The 15,298-nt window shown below is 32.2% G+C and overlaps 1 protein-coding gene across 1 annotated transcript in view; it reads right to left on the bottom strand.

The window, feature by feature from the left end:
* Positions 1-8,765: 8,765 nt before the first annotated feature.
* The window catches only part of LOC132162265 (probable mediator of RNA polymerase II transcription subunit 26b), a 13,894-nt gene continuing 7,361 nt past the window's right edge, over positions 8,766-15,298 (bottom strand). Inside the window, exons 4-10 of the mRNA XM_059572523.1 lie at positions 12,886-12,968; positions 11,002-11,054; positions 10,304-10,416; positions 9,805-9,832; positions 9,496-9,704; positions 9,321-9,411; positions 8,766-8,890 (exon numbers count right to left, since the gene is read on the bottom strand). Of these exons, the coding sequence (XP_059428506.1) occupies positions 8,766-8,890; positions 9,321-9,411; positions 9,496-9,704; positions 9,805-9,832; positions 10,304-10,416; positions 11,002-11,054; positions 12,886-12,968 (702 nt within the window). The remainder of the gene's footprint in view (positions 8,891-9,320; positions 9,412-9,495; positions 9,705-9,804; positions 9,833-10,303; positions 10,417-11,001; positions 11,055-12,885; positions 12,969-15,298) is intronic.

Below are 15,298 nucleotides of genomic sequence, written 5' to 3'. Positions count from 1 at the left end.
CCTTGGCCATGGGGGTGGCTCCAGCCACCCCGATCTTTCTTCGGTTTTTTTTATAATTTTTATAATTTTTGAATTTTTTAAAGTTTTTTAATATTTTTCTTGTTCTTTTTTCTTTTTTAAAGAAAAAACAATAATTTTAATGCCCAAAACAGTGTCGTTTTGGGCTGAGGTGGGTGCTGTAGTTTTGGGCATTTTTGGAATTTCAAGTGGGCTGGGTAGGGGTATAATGGGCATAAAAAGTTAGACGGTTTGAATTTAACGTTGAAAACTAACAGAGGGGTCTAAAGTGAGAGCAAATGGAAGTTCAGGGGTCCAAAATGAGAGATTTGACAGTTGAGAAGGGGTTTGCAAAATCGGCCGGAAGTTCAGGGGGGCTTAGTGAAGTTTTCCCTAATTTTTTTTTTTTGGGAAAATTTCACTTAAAACCCTTAAATTACCAGCATTTTTGACACGCCCACCTTAAACTTCAAAACCTCTCACTTTAGACATTTGAACTTTCAATTTTTATCATTTTGAACCCCCTCCATCAATTTTTGCCATTAAAACTCTTAAAAAGACAAAATTACCCTTTAGTTTTCTTTTTATTAAAAATGAAAAAAAAAAATTGAAAAAAACAGTTACAAAGGTGACCTAACCGTGGGTCACCTTTTGACCCTTTTTTTTTTTTTTTTTTTAAAAAAAATTTTCAATTTGAAAAGAAGGATAAATTTAGAATTTTATAAAAAAATTAGGAGTATAAATGTTATTTTCTAACTTTTAACGTTTAAAATCTAATCGATGGGTTCAAAATTATATAAACTGAAAGTTGAGGCGATCAAAGTGAGAGATTTTGAAATTTGAGAGGGGCATATCAAAATGGGTCGTAGTTCAGGGGTGGAAAGTGAAGTTTCCCATAATTTTTTTTCCCCAAGTTCTAAGCCTTTTCAATTTATTGTATGAATCTTTTAATTTTTTTTAATTTTTTTTTAATTTTAATATCACTTGTTAGAATTTTTCATTAAATCTCAACAAAATTCTCAAAATATCTCTTTCTTTTTAGCAAAGAGATATGAACATTTTTGTAAATACCGTTAAATTTGGACCATTTTAAATTTAGCTATAAAATAAATACTATTAATTTCGTATGAATTTTTGGTGCTATCGCATCACATGATTCTGAACAGTCCACGTGTTTAAGTTTGTTTAATCAACTAAAATGGACGATGATTGGCTAGAGGTGTCAAGGCGGTTACGGTTAGCGGTTATTGACAATAACTGCTAACCGTAACCGCCTTAGCGGTTACTAGATTTCACTAACCGCAACCGTTAATTGCCTAGCGGTTAATGGTTAGCGGTTAACCGCCGGTTAGCGGTTAGTGAAATAGATAACTGCCTGCTAACCGCTTTTTCAAAATTGAGCTTTTTTTTTTGGACTTTTTGGGCGTTTTTGGGCTTCTTTTTTTTTTTTTTTAATTTTTTTTTTTAGTGTCTTTTTGGGCCAAATTGCTATAAAAAGAGCTCATATTGAAAAATAAAAAATATTTGACCAAAAATTTACATTTACTTGTACTTTAAAGAAATTTCCTTAAATATTAAATCATAAACCGTTAACTTTTTATTTTTTTATTTTTTTATTTTTTTATTTTTTTTTAAAAAATTTCAACACAACATATAAAAAAAAGTTCAGAATTCAGACAACGGTCACAACATATAATGATAATACATTAATATTTAAATTATGTTTATAAGTAACACATTGATCATTATTTAATCCAATGTCAATTACTTAATTTGATATTATACGAATCATATCATCATTGTACATTAATAATATGATTCACTTGAAGTCTTGAATAAAGTATTTGAATTGTCATTGAATCATATGATTAAGTATTGATATTATACATTTATATTATTCATATGCATATGTAGACTTATATAGACTTATAAGTGTATAACACACATTGGAAATAAGTCTCTAGATATTGAATTGTTGTATTAGTATGAATTGATATACTTATGAGTTATGTCATATTATATATGTATAATTTGTTATTATATAATCAAATGATTTAATGATCAATTGATCATGTGATATAATCATATAAATTATAGTGATAATATATTAATACTCAAATTGTGATTTTATGATCAAGTGATTATATGATAATCATATAAATTATAGTGATAATATATTAATACTCAAATTGTGATTTAATTTTTTTTTTTTTTTTAAAATTGTGATTTAATGATCAAGTGATTATGTTATATGTATAAATATTTTTATAATTATAATTATAAAAATATATTATATAAAAAGGCAGTTAGCGGTTACGGTTAGTAAACCCAATAACCGCTAACCGCTAGGCGGTTATAGCGGTTAGGCAGTTAGCGATTAATACGGTTAAACGGTTAAGCGGTTAGCGGGCGGTTTTTACCACCCGCATTAACACCCCTATGATTGGCTGAGGTGTACTGCCATTGTCTTGGGAAAGACGGTACTCCACAACTAAACTGATGAATAAGAAAAATAACAAATACGTAAATAACTTTTTTTTTTTTTTTAAATTATTTTATTTTAATTAAATTGAAAAAGAATTACAATGAAAATAAATACTTGTTTTTCTTTTGGTTTATTTATTTTTCCAAATCAACTTTGTTTATAGGGTAATGGTGTTTTTATATTTTTCTTTTCTGGAAATAGAACAAAGTTATTTGATAGTCTTTATCAAATAGGTGGTAAGATTATAAAGAAGAGTTTTTTCTTTATTTCTTTATTTCTTTATTTTTATTTTTATTTTTATATTATATCATATCCAGCTAAAGTATTTAATGGATTTATTTTCCAGTTATATGATTGGAGGGACATCTCTATCTTATCAAGAACGTGGGATAAAAGGAAGTTGGATATGCATGAATGCGGCCAAGATTTAAAAATAATATATGAAATATGTATTATAATGATGATAATACATAGTCTATATATAGTTTTATATTTATATTTACATAGTCTATAGTTTTATATTTATATTTGCGTAAATGAAGGTATATTATGAAATATGTTTAACTATTTTGAATCATGGAATTTACTTATTAAACAAGGACGTAGTCACGTTACGTAGCTACTACGTATGTGGATTGGGCAACCCCAATTCTTTTTTTTAAAGTCCATTGAAAATATTATTTTATATTAAATGGCTCCCTCAAAAATTATTTCGAGGCTCCCAAATGATGATTGAGTTTATTTATTTTTTTACTCTTTTGTCAAATCCTCTTAATTTTAAACGTGGTCAAACATGCGACAAAATGTAACACTCGGGAGAAAATAACAATCTACGAAATTATAGAACTTAAGAAGAAGAAGGTAAAATGTAGACTTACAATGTGTCGTGAGAGATAGCAAGTTAAGCATGGATAGGCCCGTATGCATTAGGGTGAATGAGGATGAAATCTAAGCTTAAAAGGCTTAGAGAATTTTGGGAAAACCAAATGCCTTGTTCAAATGGAAGGAAATCCCGTTCGAATGGTGCCACTTGTCACTTAGTAGCAATCATGTGAAAATGAACGGTTGAGTATTAAATCTTAAATGGGCACGTTCAAACATAAGAAAGTGCCATTTGAACAATAGGGGTGAAAATGTAGGCGGTTATTAACTCTCTCTCTCTCTATATATATATATAGGTGTGTTGAATTGCCTATTGAGATAGACGACTAGGATTACATCACGTGTGGAATAGATTGATTGGATGCTCATAAATAATACTTTTAATTATTATTTTACATTTTTGAGATTTATCATTAATTAGTGCAAAAAAAATTCAAGTGACAAATCGAGTTTCGATAAGCACCTTGTATAATGTAGATCGAGAATTTTCAATTGCTCAATGATGCTTTTAAGGTAACCCTTATAGTCCAATGTGGTCTTGCAATTATTCTCCTTCAATTTTTGTTTTCATTTTTGCTTCCTTTAAAGCCATGAGGAGGCTTAACCAATAAGATGGTCATCCTTCATTTCATTGTATGATAAAAATTTGATGATCATAACAAATGAGAAAAACACATGCTTGTAATATGGAATTCAATACCACACTGATGCCAATAATATACATATGGGATAGCATGATTGAGATTCACGGTAATTAGTTGTTTATTTGTGAAAGAGTTAATTTAAAACTTAGTTGTTCGGATGGTGGTTGAACCACCTAAAATTTATTTGGACAACTGAATCCTACGTGAATTGTCTTACAATAACTACTCAAATTATTAGCCATTTAAACAATTAATAAATGTATATCGCTATCCCGAATGGCAATCGCATCGCATGATAGAAAAATTCCACCATTTAATAGAGAATCCCACTACACATGACTTTCTCATATCATAATTAAGATGAAAAATATGGTATACCCACCATTCCATTGAACCCATAAGTAATAAGTGATGAGACCTAACTCATGGGTTCAGAGCCGAACAAATGGGTGAAATCAGATTAACGCAAAATGCAAGTGCAATGAATCATAATGACAATGAGATGTCATAGAGGTTTTAGCTTCTTCCATCTCTTTTTATGGTTTACAATCAACTCCATTGTGATGTTGCATCATGCATCCAATTTGAGATAATGACTTGTCATGTCACATTCTACACAATAGTAAATATGTTTTTTTTTTTTTTTTCAAGTACAATCGAAGCACTTAAATCCCTTTTAACGTGCTAGAACAATAAGGTGGTGCAATGGTGTTTTTTTAAGAACTCAAAACTTTACCCGAGCTCCACTCGACTCGAGCTATTTATAATAATTGATGTGTTTTATTAAAAAAATGCCGCTAAGTGAGATTCGTCACAACATTTTAGATAAAACAAACAACTTAAAACACTTTCTCTTTTAAGATTGTGTAAATTGCTTCCAAAGCTCCAAGTGTGAAGTCATTTGTAAAAAAACTTGTGCAAATCTATATGTGAGGTATATATATATATATCCTATTTGTAGCCTTTGTATTGCTTTGAGAGATTGGAGATCAGATTTTCTTACAATCTCCCTTAGAACCCATGGCTCAGATTCGAAGACTCTTTTTCTTTCGAGATCTTATCACAAGTTTTTTTTGGCTAATGGCCTCTTGCCACGTGACAAACATTCTTATGTTTTTTTTTCTTACATAATCAATTTTTGTTACAAGAAATACTAAAAAAAAAAAAAGCTTGGAGGCTCTTCCCAAACAGAGCCATTAGGTGAGGACATACAACAGACAGAGAGTCCCAATCATGTTTGTCTCCAAATTCCTAAACACCCATCACCATCACATGAACTATAATAAAACCCTCAACACCATCATTAAACAACACTCAATCAACACCTCCAACTCCCAAGTCACACCAAGATTAATTAGGAACAAAGAGAGTCGATTGTTCTTGAGTAGCCACAGTAACCAAGAAATTTTAGAGGAAAAATGGAGATAATTTGGAACAATGATGTCGATCAGTTTCGAGTTGGCGACATAGATGCAGTTGGGTTTTCGGGTCCATTGCACGTCCATATGTACGTATTCTATTATTATCACAAAAAAAGAAAGAAAGAAAAAAAAATTGATAGATGATGTCAAATTAAGATATTAGCTTTCTTCTTGCTATTAATTTTTGGATAAACCCGACCTGTTCCTTACTTTTAGAAGGGTATACTTGTCATTTCACTTTTTTTTTTATTTTTTTTTTTTTTAAAAAAAACAATTTTACCCTTTCAAATTAAAGGACAGGCTCTTTTCAATTTCACATAAAATAAAGAGGATATTCCAGCTTCTCTATAGGATACATGGTGTCTATTTTATTTTTATTTTTTTTAAAGTATACTATAGTACGTTATCATTGGAAACGTATTTATAAACTGACCAAAATTTTTAATCAAAGTTTTGAAGAATATATACACTAGTAATTGTATAAAGGTTAAATTTTACAAGGAAAATAACAATTCCTTTGATATGGCAGTAGTCCTTCATGTATATATATACAAAGAAAACAAATAGAAGTGTGATCATACGGATACAAAATTGAACTTATAAGTTATAACTGAATAAAAAACAAAATGAAAATAGATAGAAAAAAAAGGAAGAAATGGCTAGGCGTTGGATACAACAATAAAATTTAACCTGACTAGTTATCTTTGCCTACAAAAGTTGTTTTTATTTATTTATTTTTTTTTTATTTTAAAAAAAGCTCTAAAAGTACAGGCATCACATTTTAAGTGAGTAATTGTTATTAGGCTGACACAAATTTTTATATACTAAAAATATTTTTAAAGTTTCTTAACGCAATTTCAAACAGACTATATTAAATGCCATTTTTTAGTCAAGGGTGATATTGTAAAGGCCAAATTTGTAAGGAAATCTATTGAACTGTGTAGAGCAAATGATATTTTCCGATTTTCGTCATTCAAAGGGTTGTTTTATTTCTTGTGCTATCAAGATGAGTAATGTTGAATAACATCCTCATGTCTTTCTTGTATCCTCTAAAATTGATGTATCTTTTAAAATCATTATTAGATCAATCACAAATTCAATAATAATTTTAAAAATCATATCAATCTCATGAGCACACAAGGAAAATATGGGTATTTTTTTTAGCATTAGTAAGATAGAGGAGCATGCTTAGACTTCATTCATTCTTTTCTTAATACCTATTAAAAATGCCTTCCTTGCACAGTTGGGACTTGGGGTTTTGTTCTCCCCCTCCTCCTCCCACCTCCTCACCTTCCCACCTCTCGTTTTTTGCTTATTTTTCTTTATTACTGGCTCAAGCGCCACTGCGCCGGGTGTGCCGTACACCATTTTTGCCGTGTCTTTTTTTTGGAGTTGATGGGATTCTTGGATTGAACTGTACAAAGCTCGATTTACGTCCCTCCGTCAGACCCACCTCGATAGCGCCACTCTACCACGCGCATCGGCCCCGCCCACTTCCAATGGCACTTGTCGCTTTTGATTCCGGCAACCTCGCAACGGATTGTGACTTGCATGTGCCTGCATGTGGTTTTTTCGCTTTCAGGCTAGAATCATCCGGCAGCCTTCCTCCAGTGGTGTTTTGTGGGCTTTTGTACTTTTGTTTTAAAAAAAATTTAATTTATTTTATTTTTTTCTCTGTTTCTGTTTTCCCTGTATTTTGTGATACTGGCCTATTGGGTTGAGAATGTGAATAATTTCCTGGCTTGCGAGTCAAAGAGAATGAGTTTCGGCAGGAGGATGTTGCTACCTATGTATCAGATTGAGTCTATCTGGAGTAGACCTGTTGTTACAACTGAAGATTAGTTATGGGTTAGCGGATTTTGATGTCATAGATAGGTCTTGAATATCAGATTGTTATGCATGTATATATGACTTGTAATCTTGTAACTTTGGCTATAACTTTCTTAGGACTTTTTCTTTGTGATATAAGAGCTTTATACTTGTGATCCTTCATCAATTAATAAGACTGAAATGATTTCCACTTTAAAAAAAAAAAATGCCTTCCTTAAATGGAAAAAAAAAAAAAACAAATATTGAAGTAAAGTCATATGATATTTATCAGATTTGGACCTCTCATATTTTTTAAAATATGAGATTCTCATATTCTAAAATATGATCCATTTATTTTATCAAACGATTTAAAGAAATACAAAAAATTTATGTTACTGAGACAATTTTCGACTTTACTTCCCCCGTTCACGGTGGTTGTTACACCAAAGAAATGAAGTCAAATGCAGAAAAGGAAGTATACCGCGTGTTTGGTAGTGTCAACCGTCAAACCTCTATAAATTATAAAAGCTGGTTATTAATTAGCAGTTGAAGGTCCAAAATCTCTTATACTAAGTCACATGTAAAATTCATCAAAAGTCAAAACCGCCAATTGTTTGGTAGAATAATCAATTAGACAAAGAATTTTGTTGATTCTTTTATGTTTTTTGGACTGCCAGATCCATACACAATCTTGCTCATTGAATGCAGTTGGTTGAAATGTTGCTTTTCGCTTTTAAATTACAGTTGTACAATAATTTACTAAATATTAATATTAATATTTATTTTTATTTTTAATAATAAATTTTTATACTTGTGGTTATTATTATTATTTTTTTATTTTTTAATCAATAATGGAAAAAGGCAATGTAGAGAGAAAAACAAATAGTAAGTAATAAATGCAAAAAGGAACCGGGCCTTTCTAAGAGTCACACAAAGCGATAACCAAGGGCAAAGAGGCTCGGAGAGGAGCCCCAAATGGTAAAAGGAACAACCACCATGAACAGGGGAAGTAAAACCAAAAACTAAACGGGATCTGTCGACAAGAAACGAACGCCGGTTACAAAGGTCTCCTCTACAAGACCAAACAACAACAGATCTAGAAGATAGAGTGAGAATAGTGTTATTCGTCTCCACGAGTTGAAGGTCGACAAAAGTTTCTTGAATGAAATTAGAGAAATGCTAAGAGTACCAAAATGACATGACATTTATTTGTTGGAGCTGATCAAAATATTTAATAAAGAGAAATGCTACCGAGACCAATGAATAAGTTTCACATCATTTTGATATCATTCTCTTGATAAAAAAATTAGTATCCATAACATTTCTCAATAAATTATAATGAGACGATACAATCAGGTTCTAATTAATAGCGTAGCTTTTCAGCTAGCTCAGCTATATATATATAACACAAGTACTAGCTAGGGTTTAGTCAAAGAAAAGTTCAAGTTAAATATTTTGTTTTATTATTGAGTTACACATAAGTAGACAAATAAACATATGGAATGCCCAATCCACAAGATGAAGAAGTCAGTGCCTTCCATGTGTGAGATACCGGAAATAATTCTTGCGTTTCAGATATGGGTTTCTAGGGCCAAGCTTCTGTTTGGGAAGTTCTTTGAAATCCATGAATTTCGTTGTCCTTTGCTTTCTAGCTGTTTAAGTAGAAGAAAAAAAATTATGTCATAGTTACTTTAAAACAATATATTTTATTTAGTAGACTTGTGTATAACTGTCATACAATTGAATGACTGGTAGTAAAAATCAGCTCTTAAATCATCACTTAGAAAAAAAAAAAAAAGTTCTGATCAATGGCTGATTTTCACTGCCACGTTATATAATTGTTGGAAAAAATATATATAACAATAATCACAAACCAAATTACAAAGAAAAATGATATTTAGTACACTGTTATACAATTGGGATGACGTGACAGTCAAAATCATCTATTATTATTTTTTTTTTTTGACAAGCCTGTATTGATCAAAAAGTTGATTTTTACCGCTATATCATATGAGTTGTATAAAAGTCGTATAGTAGGCTATTAAATGGCATTTCTCAATTACAAAGCGGTAGTATACAAACCGTTCTCAGCTTGTTGGTACCCTTGTTGAAGTTTTCGTGTTGTAGCTTCGAGTTTTGCTTCGACTGCAGCATCATCGAAAAGCTTACATGTCTTGAACAAGAAGTAAGATGGGTTCAGAATCGTGGAGATTAGTTGAAAACTGCAAGAAATTTCATATATACTCATGCTACTTACATCTTGTTGACTGCTTGATTGACTCTTACGGATTATATTCTTCTTGCATGGAGATTCATAATTTGATGGTTTAGTTGACTTATCGACAGATTCTTGCAGGAAATGCTTGGGAAGCTGTGATTTCTGCTTGGAATTCTGTTGGTTTTCTGGCAGGGGATGTCTTCTACTTTCATGATGTTCTTCATGGTACTCCATGTTGTTTTCAGGATCTGCAAAAAAACATTTCATGACCAAACATTCTAAGTTCTAAGAAACGAAAAGAATAGGGAAGCTATAGGTTGTAAAGAAAATATCTTATAATTAACTCACTTTCATCTTCATCAATGCCATCAAAGAACTTCATATCAGGCCAGTTAAAGTAAACAAAGAAGCAGCTTGTAGTCAGTAAACAACTATAAAATCACAACTATAATACCTTTTTGGTAATTACCACAATTATATCTGTCTAAGGAGAAATGCTGCACAAACTCCAAAGTTTATACTTCTAAATGCTTACTCTCTAACGTAACAGTGAAAATCATAATTAGATCCACATTTTACTGTTAATCCATTTAAAATTTAATGGTGATTTTGACTGCTATATTAAAGAGTAAATATTTGAGAGTGTAAACTTGAGAGTTTGAGTAACATTTCTCCTCCAAGAGTAATGTTATTCATTAGACTCCTGTAAAACTGTCATACAACTAAATGATGTGGGAATTAAAATCAACTTTGACACTTTATCTTAGTTGTATAGCAGTCGTACAGAAGTCTACGGAATACCATTATTCTATTTTGAAACTCAAAAGCTAAAGATATAAAGATATACCTGTGAGAGCTCAATTGGAGTTTGAGTGGCAAAGAGAGGCGCCCCTTCATCAAGTGGAGGAGAAGGGAGCCCTTCCTCAACGACAGTGGAAGGGTTCAAGTGTGAAGAACTGTCTGCACAAGAAAAATAAAGCTGTTGAGTTCAGTATAACCACCCCGTAACTGTTAACTGCTAATTACCGCATAACCTCTTTGGTAGACGGTTATATAAAACCGCTAACTGCCTAGGATAGGATGGTTAGCGGTTTTAGGAGTAGGGAAAAGCGGTAAATAACCGCTAACTACCTACCCTTATATATAATAATATAAATATATATTTTATATTAAAAATATAACATTAAAAAGACGTCGTGATGATAAACACCAAAACGATGTTATTTTAAATACGAGTTAGGGATAGAGTTTTATCATATTCATTATTTTTAGAAACACTTTGAGCCAAAACTATTTAAAATAAAACAAAAAATAGGCACAAAAAGGCCCAAAACACATTAAAAAGCTCAAAAGACCATATATATAGAAAAAAGCAGAGCGGAGCGATTGTGGTTATTAAAATCTAATAACGGCCTTAAGCGGTTGCGGTTAGCGGTTTTAGCCAATAACCGCAACCGCTTGTACACCCCTAGAATTTAGTCTAAATCAAATGATGGCTAAATAAATAGGAAAATCATTCTACACACCCCTAGCCAGTTTCATTACCTACAATAGCTGCTGCAGCATCAATCCATTCTGTTACCATTATCTTCCAACCACTGGAATAAACAACAAAAATTCTAAGAGATGTTTTCACCATCACAGACAATAGTACACTTTACTAGGGTTTGAGACAAATTGCAACCCCATAAGCACCTCTTCTTAATTTTTGAGATAAATTTGATCATACAGATTAAAGCTGAAAAGTTTCTGATACATGCTCATGTTAATGCAGCACATGACAACATGTAAAGCAATTTCTTTTTGTCTATTAGAGGGTCATTTTAGCCTTCTTCTTTTTTTTTTTTTTTTTTACATGTCCACACAAGGGAACGAGGAGGGGGGATTCGAACTAGTGACCTCCGTTTCATTAGGTGTGGTCCATAATCGATTGAGTTACCCATTGGGGACTCCTTTTCTTTTTTAGTGACATAGCATTATAATGATTAAAAATCATCAGTCCATACAGATGAGGAGAAAAATTTGTAGAATGGAAATTATGTTATTAGATGCATTATTGCCCAAGACGCCAAATACTTTTTTACAATCTACTTTCAACTTCCTTGCCTGCATATTTCGAAAATGGACTTAAAATTACCCTACTTCTCTGAAGCATACCTTAAATCTTAGATGATATAATTCACAGGTTAAAGAACTAGGTTCTAGAGAAAATTTATTTTCCTAACTCAAGTGTCACCTGCAGTGTATCTTAAATTTAGGCCCTAAATGTTTTGTATGTGTGTGACAAGGGACATGGTTGTTTGGTACATCCTTAAAAACATTATTGGTCACATATCATATATCCATGTGGTCCATGCATGAGATGAACACTCAACACATTTAGAGTGCCCTTGTAATGATCAGGAGATGATTTTACTTGTAATAATAAAGAGTGGATAATCATGGTAGAATACATTCCAAAAGCTGCAGTCTTCTAATTACTGTCAAATTAAGCAACCAAGTTTCTTTTCCTTTATCTTTTTTCATGTAATTAACATTGAAATACACTCACATACTTACGTTGGGCAGTGGAAAAACATGGCCATTAGGTTGAAAAAAGTAAGTATTTAATGGCTAAATTTGCTGAAAATCCTAATTATTATTAAAAGTATATGTTTCAGTATGCTTTATCACCAAATAGTATTTGCTTCATTATGCCTTCGACTGTATAGCATTAGCACAAAGCAGACCCTATAAAAGATTGCAGAGCCATTTGGCTATATATGCCTCAAAACTGATATGTTCTTCATTGCCATAAAGCATGGATTGAGGAATACACTCATGGTCATTTTTTCACATATGCTAAATGTAAAAAATGTGTAAAGCAACTCAAGATCTATATCATAATTGTGGTATCTAGGGAAGAAACAGGAACCCTATTTGTAACATCTCAGTCTCACAATTGAATAAATATGATTAGCCCATATAGACTGTGTGGATCCTAAACGAGCTCATGGGTGCTAAGTTCCATATTAATTTCTTATTGGGTGTGACTGCACTTCATAAACGATTCTAAAGAGCTCCAATTGCAATTAACTAATCCTTCTAGCATAGATGTGGCTAGGCCTCTTCCTGAGTCTCGTTACAGTACTATTATCAACCAAAAGGCCAGGAGCAAGGCTTTGGTGATGAAAGGCCACTTGAGTCTTCTGGTAGGACACAATAAATGAATGTACAGCCCTAATCTGAATAACTCTTTGGATGTTTGCCACTAAATGTAGATCAGTAAGCTACTGAAGAGAAGAGAAGGGAGTGTAGAAAACTTGAAAGCTAATTAACCATACATCTAAGCAAAACCAAATTGAAATGCGTAATGGCATGGAACTAAGATAATATGTAAGGATAAGTATCACTGTAAACACTCAATAGCTAGAAGCACAAGAAATTTACTCAACAAGTGTCCCTGCAAACTGACTAATCTGGTTTGACCTGTGCCCTCGAAGAGCATTTACTGCCTTTCCTATCTTTGTGGCCTGAAGAGAAAAAAATCAATCAGAAATCTTCCTTAAACTTAACTAACATAATTAAGTTGAATATAAAACACTGAGGAACAAGTACTGTCCATGAAAATTAAACATTTTCCAAATGAATGGAACTCATTACTGGAAAGATCATATATGGAGTTCTCACAATCCCTATTCCTCCTTCCAAGGCATCAGTTTCTACGACAAAATTTGAAAAAAAAAAAAAAAAAAATTCAAATGTTTCATAAGAACTATCCCTTCTTCAAGAGATTGATGATTATGCATGCAATAGTGCCGTACTTTTCATAAATTCCCGGTATTAACCAGTTAATTCCAAAAACATTCTAAGCTCAGTAACATCTTTTTGGCCTTGGCCATTCTTGCATTGATTCTAGCTTCTTTAGATCCAATCTAACTAATTGAAATCACAAAAATGTAATGTACATATACGCCCAATAGATGAGCATATCATCAAGATATACCGAAGAGAGATCTGTAAGAAAGTACCAATTAGAGCTTTTGAGGACATCCCAACAATCAATTAGAAAATCGTTAAAATTCCTTTTAATAGTCAAAGAGAGTTCTGTATCATTGAATCCAAGATAGGGCTTCATCATAGTCTTCATATTTGGTTGGCTTAAAGCATGCCAAAATTTACTTTTCAATTGCCTCGCATGTAATTTCCATGTCCTCATCTTGATAGACTCCTTGAAGCTACTACCACCACGGATTTGCCTCTCCTTCTAAATGAAAAGATGCTAATGTTACTGTTGGAATTGGTGTCCAAAACTCCAATTAGTTGGATGGTGTTTTGATTATAAAAGAATAAATATTGTTTATTCTCTAATAATTATTATTGAACCATGGGCATACACATTTATTCTCACGTGGTATATATATGTGATTGTGTATTGTCCGATTATATACATGTGAGATCCCTAAGATTCATTGTATTTGAGCTATGATATGAATAATGGATTTATCACACAGAAAATTATAGTCAAAGGTTCTTCTAACTTATAAAAATATTGTTCATAGTCGTAAATGGAACTGAGAACTCCATCTAAATTATAACTTATCAAACCTCAACGACCTATCTTGGTTAGGAGAAGCAGGTTGGCTTCGGGTTGATATGTTGGGATAATGGCAAGGAAATGCCATATACCAAACGGACCATGTGAGTCATCATTCGTTTATAAATGTTGTCATAAAGAATGATATACGTGCACGGAGACTTATAACATTTAGCTAAATCCTGAGGAGTTCATGAATTCAGACGTGAAGTGTACGTTACTTTGATGTATCAAAGAGTAAGACCTATTAATGATTGAAATAACCTCGATACGTTGGGTAATCGTATGTAGCATTGTGGGTACACTCGCTTCAAGAAGGAATCAAAATCCTTTGTTAGATAACAAAGCGATAAGGAATGTTTCCCTTATTTTAGATTTAGCGGGAAAAATTATCCTGAAGCTCGGGCCTGAGTGTTTCGACTACAGAATGATTCCATGGAAGGGTAACATACAATAAATAAATACGTCATGATGATTAATTGATTAAATCAAAAAAAATTATTAGCATGCAGTTATAATTATTTAATGGAATTAATTGTGATTAAATAGAGTCGTGTGACATAGACGAGGTAGACACGGTCATGAGCCTATTGGAGCTAATAATAATTTTTTTTTTCCTTCATGTCTCTCTTTGAGCTAATGTAAATTGACTAGTATTTATATTGAGTCTCAGTTATATTTATTTATTTACTTGAGATATTTTATTTAAAAAAACATGGCCCAAAGAGATTTATTAATCTAAGTGGCTAGTTGGAGAGACTTGGGCTTAGGGAATTAAATGGAGCTATGGGCTCAAAATTTAATTCCAGTAGGCTTAAGAACTAAAAGAGCATTTGGCTCAGGGATTTAATTCTTATAAGCTTGAGCATGAGCTTTGGGCTCCATATAATTAATTCTAAAGGCTTAAAGCTAAGTTAAAGGAGTATTGTGGTTGAGGATAAAACTGAAGCCTAAGCTAAAAACATGTGCGAGATAATATTCTCCCCATGGCCAGTTTTTGCAGTGGCAATGGGAGTAATTTCTATCCCCTTGGCTGACTTCTATGTAGACTAGGATTAGTCTCACATGGCTTTGTCTCATACTTTCTCTCAGGTTCCCAGTATTATAAATAGATGTGCCATAGTAACGCAAAAAGCACTCCTCTCTCCCCACAAGAGATATACACGGCCAAGAAGGAATTTTCTCTCAAGTTTTGCTTTTAGTTTTTTCTCTAGTCCTTGAGTAAAAAAATTATGAAACCACATTCACAATCATGTTTAGTCATCA

The sequence above is a fragment of the Corylus avellana genome, chromosome ca9 (assembly GCF_901000735.1).
Source record: "Corylus avellana chromosome ca9, CavTom2PMs-1.0".
NCBI lineage: Eukaryota > Viridiplantae > Streptophyta > Magnoliopsida > Fagales > Betulaceae > Corylus > Corylus avellana.
This window is presented reverse-complemented; position numbering and strand designations above follow the sequence as displayed.